Genomic DNA, 14993 nt, shown 5'->3' with positions numbered 1-14993 from the left:
TTGGGTTAACCAGGCCCAGAGGAAATAGTTCTGCTTAAAATTTCCTGTTTTTAACAGTTCCGACCCAGCTAAACTGGTTTCCATCCATGCCCAGGACTCTTGCTTCCAGGAGGTGGCGAAATTGGCTGCAGCAGCTGGCCAGGCCAGCCTCTGAAAGGGAGGGACGGAGGGAGACAGGGGGCGTGGGGTGGTGGGGGGCACAAATGGAAACAGAATGTCTTGGAACTGAAGTCACAATGGCTGGAGGACAAGGAAGCCAGCAGGCGGGCCTCTGGGGACCCTGGGACAGCCGGGCCTCTTTCCTCTGTGGAGCTCTTTGCTCTCACAGCACCTGCTTATCCTCCCGGGGGCTTCTGAAGGAATCTGGCCAGCTCCTCATCAGCCTGGAGCAGGGGGTGAAAACTGTTGGGGGCAGAGGCAGACCTTCATGCAAGAGGCCAGGGGTCATGCACATCACCCCCGCTGAAGACTCCCCCACCTTTTTTCCCCTGCTCTCTCCTGTGAGCATCTTCCCTAATGTCTCACTGATCTCTAACTCAGTGTGAGGCACGTGGGAAATCCACTCACGAACCGTGCAGTTACTGTGCTTCTGCTGCCTGCCCTGTGCGAGTCACAAAGCAGGAAATCAGGCGTCTGTCACCAAGTGTCCCTCACTCTGTGCTCAGTCCTGTTCTAGGGAGTGCAAGGATGTGAAGAGGTGTAAGAACCACTCTTTCTGGAGGGCTCTGCAGTGGCGGTGAAGACAAAGGTAAACTGCTGTGAGGCCGCACACATGGAGGGAGAGAAACCCCTGGTGCCCGGTGGAGAGCACTGCAGCAGGTGCCCAGTAAGCTGCCGGGGGTGGGGTGGGGGTGGGGGGGTGGGGGGGGCTTAAATTGCCTTGGGTTCTTGGTCTCAGTTACTTGCTTCCCAAGACCCTTCAGAGTCTGACCCCAAAGAGGAGGGGCAGGTCACCAAAATCAGAGGGACTTTGCTGAGATGAAGCCCGCTCAGCCCAGGGAGCACAAGAAGATTCTTTAATGCTAAAAATAGCCCCTGTAAACAGGCTTTGATGACTCCCCACAGCCAGGATATGCGCGGGCTGAGGTTTCAGAGCACTTTTTCCGGAGCACCACTCATTTCCTTCAGGCAGCACCACCCATGTGGGGCGGGACCCCACGGGCACTAGGAGCTGGGTGTGGAGGGTGAGTGGGCAGGGTGGCAGGGCAGGTACTTCTAAGCAGGGGTCTGAGACCAGGCAGTTGCAAGGTGCTGCTTAGTTAGGATGTGTTTTTATTCCAGCAGGGTCATCTTCCCTCTTTGTTTCCTGCTCTGATGGGTCCCAGCATGGCTCTGACTGTTCTGAGACCCCTCTGCTGCGATCTGCCTGGTGCAGATGTGCTTGGCAGACAGTCATTGCTTAGCGGTCCACTGCAGGGCTTTCCTTCAAACTGACTCCTCTCCTCCAGCTCTCCCAGGGCCACAGACCCTCCCCCCCCCACACACACACACACACTGATTCCTGGCTGTACTGGCTGCAAGAATAGTCTCAGTCACCATAAGGAAATTATTTTTGGATCCTTATTGGATCATTAACCATGCCTATAAACTCCACCATTATCAGGTGGTGGGCTTGGGCTACCCTCATGTCTTTTGCAGAAGGCACTGGTTTTACCTGATCTTTCTAACCTCCCCAAGGGTCTTGAAAGTTCACCCTTAGAGGTTCCTTCCTTTGTTCTTCATATAACTTACTATCCTATCTTGCCTCTCTGTGTTAACCTTCATAAACCGTAGCACAGGACTGGGGTTAGCAAATACCTACTGATTGACCAGATCTGTCTTTGGTTTAAGTCTTAAGAAAATGATCTGAACAAGGTCAGTATCTTTAGAAGAGATTATACATTAGCTGCTCTTAGACATTAACATCCTAGCATGAATCAGCTTATCAGCTCCTCTGCAAACAGCACAGAAAAAGGCCTTGATTTGGAGAGTGAATGGGGCAAGGAGGGAGCAGTAGGAAAGTAGGGGGCGAACCCTTGGGAAAAGAAGGCTGACAGCGGTGCCTAGGGAGGCACCAGAAACCGCATCTGCCTCCACAACTTTCACCTGTTGGTCCCCCTTCTCCTGCTTGAAAAGCTTGCACGGTCAAAGCTTTAAAATTACTTCTCCCACCTGTTAGTATCTTTCCCTTAATCATCTGAAGATCAGGCAATCATAATCTCTTACTCAGACTGATATCTTCCCTAAGCAAATGCCAACGAATCAATCATCAACCTGACATTCTCTTTAGAAATCCCGATTCCCGTCAACCTCCAGCTCTCAGATAAAACGAATTGGATTTCACCACACGTGTGTGTGTGTGTGGGGGGGGGGAGTCAAAAATCCGTTTTACGGTGAGAAGCCAATTTTGCATATTTACTGCTGCGCAATGCCCTTTGAACACAGAAGTGACCCTCACTCGGTCACGGTTTGTGGAGCTCATCTTGGAAGAGGACTTAAGACAATCAGGTGGTGTTTCCACCAATGTTCCCGTCAGAGTGTGTTCTGTTCTCGGCCCAGCGTGGAAGCTAATACCATAAAGCTATTGTTTGGGCGCACTTCCTGTGATACAAATCTCGGTCGGCAGCCCAGACTCCTCGCCTGGATTTCTTAGCGTTGAGGTTTCCTCTCCAACATTCCCACACAGAACAGCCTACTGTGAAAATCAAAGGGAAGCGTGCTACTAAGTAAAGAAGAAACTTTTCTAAAGCAAAACCTGGCCTTTTTTAGCCTTTTGAACTCTGAGGTATGCGACCAGCTATTTCCTATTATAAAACGAACCAGCATCAGCACTCACCTTTGTTAGAAATGTTTCAATAATGAATCTGTTTTGACGTGAAAAAGCTTGGCAACTCTGCGCTTTGACAGAAATTGCTGAAAGGCCGGTAAGAGGCTAGTATGCTGATGATGTATTATTTCTATGTAATTATTAGTAATTTTGATTCCTAAGCTATAACTTATCAAAGAGCCCAATATGTGGCAGGCCAGAGGCTAAGGGTTTTTACACCCGTCATCTCAGTCCTCCGATGGCGTCACTTGGTACCGTTACTCGCTTCGTGCAGATGAGGAAAGTCAAGCTCAAAGACAGTAAAGAGGTTTTCGCATGGCTGCAGAGAAAGAAGGCGGCCAGACCAAGGTTCCAACATGGGTCTGTCTGCCCACAAATCCTTACTCCTTTTCACTGAACCACATGGGTTGGAAAAGCAAAAATATGACTAGGAAAGAAAAAGACCCTGTCTCCTGCACAATTCCTGGAAACACTCCCAACAACTGGCCGATGGCGTGTGTGGTGGGAGGCTGGAAGAGGGGACCGAGAAAGGGGACGCTGCAAGCCCTCAGTCTTCTCCCCCAGTGACGCCTGCTTTGTGAGGGCTGCCCCTTCAAGGACACCAGGACCAGATCGTTTTGTCTCTCATTTCTTACCTTGGGACAGAGAAGACCAGAGCCGACACGCTGAGGGCTCTGGCTGGTCTGAGGCCAAGCCCAGCCAGGGGGCAGACCGTTCATGTCCAGAGCTGCCACAGCTCCTGAGTCGGGACACGGGATGTCTCACTGTGGCCACTCTGGCCCTATCTCCCTTGGCGTGTCTGGCATACAGGGGGCTCTCGCCAGCACACAGGCCAGCAGACGTGCTCAGACACCCAGCCTCTGGTTCATGGCCCATGGGAGGACTGCCTCCCTCCCCACTGCTCAGGGTTGGCCCCGGGTGCCTCTGTTTAACTTTGGTACCCCTGCCTTTCCCCTCTTCTTCCCCACATGCCAAGGCCTTGTCAACATCTTCACTGGACTGGGTTCACAGTGTGCTCCTGCCCTCCGGTGTCTGCCTTTCCCATGGACCAAGACTCAGAATGGCTTGAGTTTCAGGGGCAGACTCACTGTGTGCCAAATGTGTGACTTTGGGCAACCTTAGTTTTTCTGTGCTTCACATTTCATCATCTGTGCAATGTTCTACCAGCCCCAGTTCAATCAGAGAGCTACCCTAGGATGAACGCATTAGCCCCCTGGGGCTCTCTGTTGGTGGAAGAATGGGGATGGTGGTGGAAGAAAGCAATGATTAACCCAAAGGAATTAATGTCTAAGAGCAGAATTTCAAGTGCCATTTCCAGGAAGTCAAGATGCTGTTTCTGGGTACTGAGAAGGGTCTTCATCTGTTCATGTAAATCCTCCACTGTCTACTCTGTGTAAGTGTAGAGCTGACTCCAGCACTTCCAGACCCTGCCCTCACCTGTCTGGGAAGGTGAGCCTCTTGAACAAAAAGAGGGACACACATTCCCTGAGGAAGCATCTCCAAGACTTTCTTACACTTCAGCCCATGCTGTAGCAGGCAGGGTGACCTGCAGGCAGGGTGACCTGCCAGTGCACCGCACTGTTCCGTTGGAAGTATTTTCCAGAGCATGCGTCTGCCCTTGGTTCTCCCCTCCCATTCACACTTTTCCAAGATTCATCAGACGTGCGGCACAGGGTTGGCCCTCCAACCCTTGGACCCACTGAGCTATCGTCCTATTTTTTGACAAAAAAAGTCTTTCCCCCATATCCTTCCTGTGCTCGAGGGCCCAGAATAGCACAGGTCACTCTGGCCTCCTAGCCTCACATTGGATTCCCTTTGCTCAGGGTTTCCTTCCCAGAATAGCCACTTCATAACAGGATGGCAGAATCCACCCTGCTCCAAGGCACTCGGTTCACTCAGGAAAACCGAAAACCAACCACCAAAGAGCCTTGCCTTCCCTACCCACCTCCCTCACCGCCTTGGGTGCCGCCCACCTGCAGCGCCCTGCCAGGCGAGGAGGGACCCGCTGCCCTGCCCTGTTTCCGTGTGAAATGGGCAGACTAGACAGGGGAGTCCCATAGTATCTAAAACCGGGGAACTCCTCAGCCATTTCTTTCTGGTCAGGACTAGCAGGAAACAGCTCTATGAAAAATGTAAACTCAGAAAAAAACGTTTTGTGAACTTCAGACTTGCAGAGACACCAGGGAGGGTGAGAATGGGTGAGCTCGGTGGGGAGGTTGCTATCCGTCCATGGCTCCCTGGTGTGGGTGAGTGTGGCCAGGTTAGGGCCCTTACAGACACGTCTGTGTTAACTCTCACTGACACTCTGTGCAATAAGTGTTTTCACCCCCTTTTTACAGTTGAGGAAAACCAAGGGCAGAGACACCAAATAATTTGCCTGGCATACTGGCTCAGGGGCAAAGATCATATGGGCACACCTTGGCCCTTCTGGAGAAGGGAGTTGGAAGACAAGCACTAAAAACCACTTCCTAAGGACTGCATCTAGAGTGGAGTGTGGGTCACACAGCCAGATGGAAAGGCGACTGAGAGGCCACCCAAAGCTGCTTAGTTCTCCCGGCCTGCTCTCTGCAGAGTGGGAATTCCTGGGTGGGGAGACCTTACCAGTGGCCTTTGTGCTAACTGTGGCACAAGGGAGCCTCCTGGGGGTGCCCACTGCCTCACCTGAGGACAGGAGCTTGTGCGTCCGCAGGAAGCTGATGGCCAGCCGCATGATGGAGGCCTTGTCCAGGTGGGAGCTCACGCTGTGTGGCAGGGGCAGCTCGTGTGCCAGCTCGTAGAAGACCTCCGTCTCCTTGCTTCTCCGGCACCTTGCTGCATCCCGGGACTTCTCCTTCCTCCTCTCCGAGCTACTCCTAGATTGAGAGAGAAGAGGTGAGTCCCCAACACATCACTGTCATGCTATCACACCCCTGATCAAGACACCTTTACCCATGCAGGGTACCACCCAACTCTCACACTGAGCCACACAGCCTGCCTCCTGTTGCCAGCTCTGCTCTCATGCGTGATCGTGTCTTCTCGAGCAAAGACTTGCCAATTAAATCCATCCACTGGCAATGCTTTGGACTTGGTCCTAGGCATTATCTTGGGACCCAGGTGAATGTGCAGTGATGGGGACGAGAAAAATGTGGCCAGCAACCCAGGTGGCTGCGTCAAAACCTCCGGAAAAAAGGTGAGCAACTGCTTCAAGCTTGCCCTTCTAGACAAAATGCACTTAGGAAAAAAAAATTAAGCCCAGTACTGAAACTTAGGTTCCATTTTTGTATCCAAGAGTTATTTCCATGCTAAAAATTGAAAATGCCGTTGGAGCCCAAGAAGAACAGGCAGCCAGACATGGGTCAGCCTGGTGTCCCCAGGTGCACACTTGCCAGGGGTCACCAAGGAGTGAGCATGTGCTCTCCTCCCACGGGAGCCAGCGTAGGGCGACTAGCCTGTCTAGCCTTCCTGCTCGTTCTTCTCTTCTTTGCAGGACAGATGAAAAGATGACACACACCCAAACCGGTCCCTTCCAGAAAGTCCTAACAAAATCCTGGATCTTCTTATAAAGCGCATCTAGCATGCTAACAGGGCAAGTTAAAAGCCAGACTCTGTATCGAAATTCTAAGTTCTCTACTTGCCTGCTCTAAACACCCAAATTATTTAAACAGCTTAGCTTCCGTTTTCTCATCTGAAAAGTGGTCATAAGAGTACTTACACCCCACAGAGTTATTGTGAGGATTAAGTATGACAATTTATGTAAAATCTTCAGCACCAGGCCTATCCCACTCGGAAGCCATCAATATCGGCTAATATTAATAACAAGTCTGTCCATGAAAAGATGAACACGAGATAAAACATTACAAAAGTAGACCGTACAACCCAGTTTTCATAGAAATACAGATAATAGTTCTAAAACATTAGGAAAAGTCTAGAAATGTAATAAAATAATAACTATTATTCTTACAGCTATCACATACAGAGTGCTTACTGTATTATTGGTACTGTTTAAAGCGCTACTAACTTTAGCTTCCTTAATTCTTACAACTACCTCAGAGGTCTCTGTTACCATCATCTCTGATTTATAGAGGAGGAAATGGGTCCACAGAGGCTAGTCCACCTGCAGCTTCTCGGCAGGTGCGCGGGGCAGTGGGGCTTTGCACCAGGCAGGTGGGCCCCGGGACCTGGGGCCTTAACCGTGGATGATGGACTTGTCTCTCTCTACACAAACATGTCAGCGGTTTTGGGTTGGAGAGGTTATGGGGGATTTTTTTTAACTTCATGCTTATCTGTATTTTCTTATACTTCTCTAAATAACCTGCATTGCAGGGTCAGTAAACAAGTTTGCGTTTTTGAAAAGGTGTCCAGTGTGGTTCATGGCTCTCACGGCCTCATCTGCCCGGCTCCGGCTCACACACTCAGTCCTCCATTCGGAGATTTCCAAACCAGGGCTGCTGCTCCTTCGGTTTGGCTCTGCTTCCTTTTATCTGGGCAGATAATCAGTATTTTGGGATTCATGGAATGCTGACATGCCTTTCAAACCCTTCAGGATCTGGGGCAGAGGCACTGTTCTGACTTTACGACATGTTTCATTTTAAAAAACAGAACACCCAGCTCTGTGGGCGGATTAAGTAAGCGCCGTTTACTCAGACTGCAGAAAGCGTGCCCCCTTGCTGTTGATGGTCAGGAAGAACCTTCTGCAAAACTGTGGAATGGGCGAAACTTTCTTCCTGTCCCAGCTCTCTTTTATGTTCCCTTTACCTAACCCCTGTTCCCTCCTCTCCCACTGACTTCTGAGCCCCAGAACTCTCTCCCTGGCCCCCTGCCTTTCCCCACTCTCTCAGATCTGCCCTCATGATCCTGCTGCTTTTGCACTAGACCTTTAGTGACAATTGCTGTATTGCTTTTTCCCATTTGCGTTTTAATCCTGACCTCTGACTGTGGCGGAGCAAAAGCAGTTGTCCGAGTTTTGCAGGCCTTCTGGCACAGGAAGGAAGGGTGGGAAGGGGACAGACACTAAAATTGTACACACCTGGCCTATGGGTCACACAAGCCAGCGTCTTGGAGAGGCTGGACTCCATTCTCCAGCACCAATCTCGCACACCCAACAAAAGCAACATCAACATATGGCCAGACATCAGCGCCATCCAGAGAAACCATCGTGGGGTGGAAAAGATCCCCAGAACAGGCTGTGACATCAATGCCAACATCTGTATGCACAGGGCTTCCCCTTGGCGTTGTCCCTCCCTCAGCGTGGACGAGCAAAGCAGAAGAGCCAGGAAGGGGGAAGGCAGTCCGGGGTCGGTGCTCTGTCCTGCTGTGGTGTTTGGCAGTTGGGTCCTACTGTGTTCTCTGGACCACATATTTGTTGACACTCACTTGTGTGCCTGCGCTGCACCAAGTGCCTTACACACATATCACCTCATTATAGTCCTCCAACCATGCAATATGGCAGGTACTGGGAGCACAATTTACAAGTGGAAACTGTGGCTCAGACATACTATGCCACTTGCCCAAGATCACAAAGAAAACGTCTGCACAGGCCCTTGGAAACTGTTAGTGAGCAGACAGAAGTCCTGAGGAACGTGGGTGCCCCCAGTCTAACTGCACCCTCCCAACCTGCATGTGAGATGGGTGGGACAGGCATTGCTGCTGTCCCATTTCACAGATCTGGAAGCTGAGGCCTGGCCTGGGTATGTGACTAATGAAGAGTCATCTAACTTGTTAGTGGCAGGTCTGGAGCTAGAGGTCCTTTCTTCTCAGGCCAACTTGTTTCCCACTGCTTAATGGTAGGGATAGTAGCTTTAGCAAGAAATTAAAAAAAAAAAACAACTAGCAATATCTTAATATTTAAAAAAAGAAGATTGAGAATATTATGCAACCTCTTGGTTTAAAAGTCACGAGCCCGATTTTAGCCACCTTGTTTCACAGTTGCACTGACATGCCTTTAATGAAATTATCTAGTCAAAGTTGACACAGCCCAGAGATCTCTGTCTAGTGTTGACTCTTGGAAGAACAGGCAAAAGTGTGCAACATGGCTTTGATTTAGTTAGCAACACTAAAAAGCAAGTGTAATTAATGCTGCGTGTGAAGGTAAGATACCCCGTACCCCAAGCCCAACTGATGCATACACAGTCTACTTCCTCACACAGTTTGTACGAGTTAGGTCTCCTAGCAAATGGAACAGAGGACTGGAAGTTAGGACTGATGTTTTAATGTATTGGCCACAGTCGACCTCGCTCTCTGAGTTTGGACGGGAACCTGCACTGCTTGGTGCCCCGAAAGCCTCCCCGGGAAAACGGGAGAGATCTCAGGCCGTCCTTGTCAGGATCAAATGAGATGAGTGGAGAGGGCTGGAAACTCAGGTGCCCCTCCCTTCATTGCACAGCAACAGGTGTTGCTTTTTTTTTTTCTTTTCTTTTTTTCCCCACAGATTAAAGGCAAGACCCTTTACAGCAAAGATTACGACTCACTTTATTGTGGTGTTCTGGAACTGAACCCACAATATCTCTGAGGTATGCCTGTGCAAGAAAGCTCTCCACAAATGAAAACCATCGTGACAGATAATAATAATTCCATTAAGTGGTTAATATGAGTATTAGTCACATCAGACTTTAGCCGTAACAGTTGCCCTTCATCGCCAAATGCTGTCTCCAGGCTGGGGGTGTGTGTGGTCAGGCTGATCTTGACCAATTCTTTTGTTTCTTGTTACTGAACCTCCGTTGGTCAATGAGGTTTTGTTTCCTAAAATACTCGAACTTTATTTTTTCTCCCTAGATGGGTTCCAGAATTAATGGCAATAGACCGGATTTTTTTTAAAAATGACAATTCTAGACATGGCATGTCAGAATTCTCTGGTTTCTTGTGAACAGATATTTTATCCTAATCATCAGAAAAGACTCAGAAATTTCTCTCTTACTCCAAGTTGCTCTTTCAACCACGTTGCAGCTCCTGTCTTTCTTGGTGGCCCTCCTGTGAACCGTGGGTGGTCCTGGCACAACATTTCGTACATGGAATGCACAATGTGAACCTGCCCCTGGGTTGGGGGCCCTCAATCACGGGGCCTTGATTGGGGGTCCTCGATCGGGGGGGCCTCATCCAGATGGGGAGGTGTTTGCTGAGCTCCACGCCAGACCCTGTGAGCTGCAGAGTGAGTAAGATGTGCATTCCTTGTTTTGAAGGAGAATGCAGTCTCGTTAGGGAGCAAACAACTAGAAACATTTCTTTTAACTACAGAAATAAGTACCAGCAATAAACACGATAGGTGGTGAAGATAAGAAAGCAGCTGGTGTGAGCACGCACAGTCTGAGCAGGCTGCTCCAGGAGGCGGGGTCTCAGCTGATCCTCAGAGGACAAATGACAATACCTTCCTGGTATCTGCAGGGTTCAGAGAGCACTTCTTTCCTATGCGTGCTATCTCAGGTGAGCCTCACGACAGCCCTGAGAGATAGGAACTATTATCCCTGTTTAATAGATGAAGCAGTGCAGATTTGGAGGGATTCGTAACTTGCTAGAAGATATTGTCTCCACCATAATTCTTCTGGGTCCAGGATGAAAGGTTTCTCCACCAGCAGCAAGGAAACTGTTACTTATTGTGTGACTTTCCAAATGCATTGTGTTAGATGCTTTCCCACAAATTGGATGTTTATGTACAGAATGGGAGGAAGAAGAGGGTGAAGGTCTGAAAAGGAGCCCTGGCCTGGCAGCTCAGCTGGTTGGAGCATTGTCCTATACACTGGGTTTGATCCCCAGTCAGGGCACATACCGGGGTGTGGGTTCGGTGCTGGGACCAGCCTGGGTGCGTATGGGAAGCAACTGATCAATGTTTCTCTCTCACGTTGATGGTTCTCTTTCTTGCTCTCTCCCGGTCTCCCTCTCCCTCCTTCCTTTCCTCTCTCTCTCAAATCAGTAAAAACATATCCTCCAGTGAGGATTAAAAAAAAAGTACACACAAGTTTATATTTAGTTCCCCCAAGTTGGAAACTCAAAGTCTGGAACACTGGATCCCAACTAAGGGAAGTAACCAGGTAAGGACCAGACAGCCACTCAACAGACAAACTGTCCTGAAGCTCCCAGGTCTGTGCCGTAATTCGACCAGGAAAACCCTCTCGGGCCAGAACTTCATTGTCTTAAAACTGTCTCCTTTTGGGTCATTGTTCCAGCATGGAACCATCAGCAGCTCTTGGGCAGGGTAATCCTGGTTTCTGACCTCCAGGTGAACACAGCCTGGTGGGGCCGCCAAGACGCTTCGGTAGTGATAGTCCCCTGATCACTGAAACCAGGGTCCCACATTTAATGCCTGTGGGCCGTTGGGGCATCAGAACTATCAGGCTGGCCAAAAAGTCAGTTCTTTTCTTTCCGTAAAATAAGACACATTTTTCATTTTCACCAATAACTTTTTTGATTTGGATATTTTGAGTACGTCGGCTCTCTCCTGCTATAGCCTTCAGTGGGAAAGGCCAGGGGTGCTGCTAAACACCTTATAGTGCAGCAGACAGCCCCACAGCAAAGAATTTCTTGACCAAAATGTCAATAGTACCAAGGAACGTCACAAACCACTTTTGACACATTTGATCAGTCACAGCGCCTTCTCCACACACTGCACAAATCCTTTGTGTGTTTCAGTTGCGTTTTTACCTTTCTTGAAATGATAAAGCAGAATACACTGGAAATGGTGCATATCTTCTTCCATCTTCAAGATTAAAATGGTTGCACAAAAATTACAGGCTGATATGACAGCTGTCACAATACAATCTAACCAAATCGTTTCAAATGAAGTTAAAGCCAACGAGGCACTCCTAGAGCCATCGTATGGAAAAAATGAAACGAACCCTTTGGCCTTTGGTTCACTACCCTTAGATGGCTTAGGAGCATCTGGGAGAGAGGCTGAAGCTAACTCAGCCATCTTAGATGAGTCTGTTGATTGGTGGTGAAATTCTAAGCAGGTACCAATTTTCAGGAGCTGTGGATGGAGGAGATGAAGGTCAAATGTAATTCGGAGGAGCTCTCACAACCCCTCAGGGAGGCTGTGCAGCTGCCGTGCAAAGGCTGCCTGCAGGAGGAACACAGCAGCCTCAGGTCGGAGATCAGGACGAGTGGCTGGCTCGCACACCTAGGGGGTGATTGCTCTGTGGATTAAATTAGAGCGGAATCGAAGTCCGTGCTTCTCAATCCTGGCTACTCACTGGGACCATCAGACGAGCTTAAGAACTAATGCCTGGGTCCTTTGTGGGGTCGCCCAGAAACCACCATGTCACAGGGTAGGGCCTGGGCATCAGGGGTTTAAAGCTTCCCACGTGATTTTCAGGTGCAGCCAGGGCGGGCTGGGAGCACTGTTGCAACAGTCAGCTTTCAAAGAAAAAGCTCTCCCTCCCCTTTTTTGGTGGAAGTCGAAGGACACTGAAACTGATCGGGCTCTCGGGGCTAGGTGTGTCTTGTCAACACCGTCATCAGTCTCTCACTCGAATGACGTGGTGTTTTCAGTTCTATCCTGCAGCAGAGTCACCTGAAGGTCTCATTAAACCACAGATTTCTGACCCTGTGACCACATGTCTTTGGAGCACTGACATGCCGTCTGCTTCTTAAACCTCACTTCACTCTTTCCCCGACATGTACCATGTCCACATTCGCTATGGCCAGCAAGTTTGGAGTCACCATCAAAACCACAGTTATTCATCTGGGAGCCCGTGGGGCTGTCCCTTCAGTGCCAGAAGCTCTCACCGACAGAAAGAGGGAGGGGAAATAAGGAGGGAGGGCTTTGAACAGAGGCCACTCAAAAGGCAGCCGCCCCTCAAAATAGGCACCTTGGGAGAAGGTACAAACTTCACTCCCAGGACGTGGTCATTGTACTAAGTGCTTTGGGAGGTCTTTTCAGACTTGGTTTCAGGGCCATACAAGAAAATTAGTCATAACACCACATAAAACAGGCTTCGTTTTAAACCCCAGACAATATTATCCTGTGTACCCACCCCCTTTCGTTGCCAGACTTGGCTATGGATGGAATTTGGTCGCTTGAAAAAATAAAATGTGCCCCCAGAGATAAGGCCTCGCCACAATGGGAGGCTTTGTAAAAGAATGGTCTCTGGCTCTGAGGGGAATTCAAAAGGAGTGGTAGAGCTGTTTCGGGCGACGGTGGTGGTCTGGCGGCCAGCTTTCCGGGGACGTTGGCGTGTCTGTCCGAAGGCAGAAGCGATGACTAGGTTTATCTATTACAGAGGGGAGGAGAGGGCACCAACACAGGCCCGACCACACAGAACTCAAGTTAGCAAATCCAGGAGGAACTGGGCAGGTCAAACAATCCTGGCCAAGGGGGAAGAGGCATCAATACATGTCAGTATGCAGACTGGTGCCGGGCATACTCTCTCCTGAAAGAGCCCACAGCTCAGCTGGGAGACAAGAGCGCTACTACAGACTAGTAAACCGAGGTCCTAAAAGAGGTTTACGAAGAGGACGTGAGGGCCGGAGTGGTCAAACAGGAATGGATGTCTTCACTCAGCCCTTTCCCTGAAGGAGGAATCTTGAAAAGTGCCTCTTACCTCAACCCTCCCACCTCTCCTCCTCTGAGGCTGAGCACCGCCCCCCACCCCCTCTCAGACTCACTCTGACAGCCGGTGCCCCTGAAGGGAGGGCCTGGACTGCGTTGGGAGCTGACAGTAATGTTGGAGGCCCACCCAGCACGGCCCTCTAATGGTCAATTCTGCTTGGGGCCCACTGGAGATGCTTATCTGGAGGCCTTCTCCGCTGCAGGCACCCTCGGAGAAGAGAGCCGCAGATCCAATTACCGAGCGGCCCCATAGGGCTCCAGATCACCCAGCACCCTGCATAATTGGAGGACAGGTGCAGCCCAGCTGGGAGAAGCCGTGCGTGGTCAGGAGTAACAGCGACACACCATCCCTCTGCCTAGCTCCACTGAGCCCCAGCCTCAGCAGGGTGCTCTTGATTCGACAAGCCTGTGAGTTCTACCACTTGGCACTTGTACCATGCAGTATAAAGCACTTAATAAGGAAATCTGTAAATCTTAGTAGGATAGAAAAAGCAGGCATCAGGATTCCCATTTTAGAGATGAGGAAAATGGAGGCTTGGAAAGGTAATGGGAATGTGTGGAGTTGGAGCAAAACTCCTGTGCTCTGACTCTCCAGGACACACGAACCCCAGGGAGCCCACTGCTGACCAGCCCCAGACGGGCCACACAACTGGAAACAGAGACCGTCACCACTCGTTACCGTCTCATAAGCTCGTTTATCTCAACAGGTCATTTCCGTTTTCAGAAAGGGTTATGGGGGAAATAAGGGCAATGCACATTTAGTGTAGGCAACTGAAAACACAGAAAGGTAGAAAAAAACTGTAATCCCAGTGGATTTATGGCTTTTTACCTAACATTTCATCATATTTTGAAGAGTTCTTTGAACATACATATAGCAGCCAGCAGCAGCGCGTTGTGTAGGTGGGCCACAGTGCCCTTGACAGCTGCTCAGATGGGCTTTCCAGTTTCTAGCTGACAGGGAGCCCACAACGATGTGCACCTTTTCAACAGGTGGTGCATTTTATTTTTTATAATAAAAGTCGACGGGTATCCAGCTCGCTTCCCACAGCTTTCCCACAGTGATCCCCTGGGAACGGAGAGGAGATGGACTGGGCAACAGCAGCGCCTTCAGAATGTGGAGCCCAGAGGTGATGATGCAGACAGACACTGGGGGCAAGGCAAGCGCTCGGGCTGAGCACCCCATCTCAGGCCACACTCTCTGCCCAGCCTCCGGCTCCCGTAGGCTTCCTCCTTCCCTCCTGCTACACCCAGGTTAAAGCATCTGAACAGAGATGACCAACCACTGAAATTGGAGAGTCCAGTGCTGTGAAGATGGCCACTCCAGGGGGCCTCATCCCCCAGTGCAGAAGTAAAGTGTTTATTCCATCCACCTCAATCTCACCGCACCCAGCGCACTGCCAGAGGGGACTCGGTGGCATGTGCACCCACGGAGAGAGGAGGACGGCAAGCAGCCACAGTGGGCGCTTGCCTGTCTCTCCCTGTCCTCTCTGGCCTCTGACATCTGCCACTTCCTGGCCCCCTATGCTGTGCAGATTCCACTGGGGGACCACTGGACCCCTGCCAGCTGATAGGCCACTGCTGCTGTGGTTAGGAAAGAATCACATGCAACGCTTGTGGACTGAGAAAGAACTCTCATCCCGCTGCCTCTGAGTTAGTCCTAAAATGATCTCA

At 50.2% G+C, this 14993-nt stretch overlaps 1 protein-coding gene across 1 annotated transcript in view; it reads right to left on the bottom strand.

The window, feature by feature from the left end:
- Positions 1-14993, bottom strand: part of EPAS1 (endothelial PAS domain protein 1) — an 82721-nt gene that overhangs the window by 30831 nt on the left and 36897 nt on the right. The window contains exon 2 of the mRNA XM_037066524.1: positions 5468-5658. Coding sequence (XP_036922419.1) covers positions 5468-5658 — 191 coding nt within the window. The remainder of the gene's footprint in view (positions 1-5467; positions 5659-14993) is intronic.

This window comes from Sturnira hondurensis, unplaced genomic scaffold (genome assembly GCF_014824575.4).
Source record: "Sturnira hondurensis isolate 20B ecotype Veracruz unplaced genomic scaffold, ASM1482457v3 Scaffold0016663, whole genome shotgun sequence".
NCBI classification, from domain to species: Eukaryota; Metazoa; Chordata; class Mammalia; order Chiroptera; family Phyllostomidae; genus Sturnira; species Sturnira hondurensis.
This window is presented reverse-complemented; position numbering and strand designations above follow the sequence as displayed.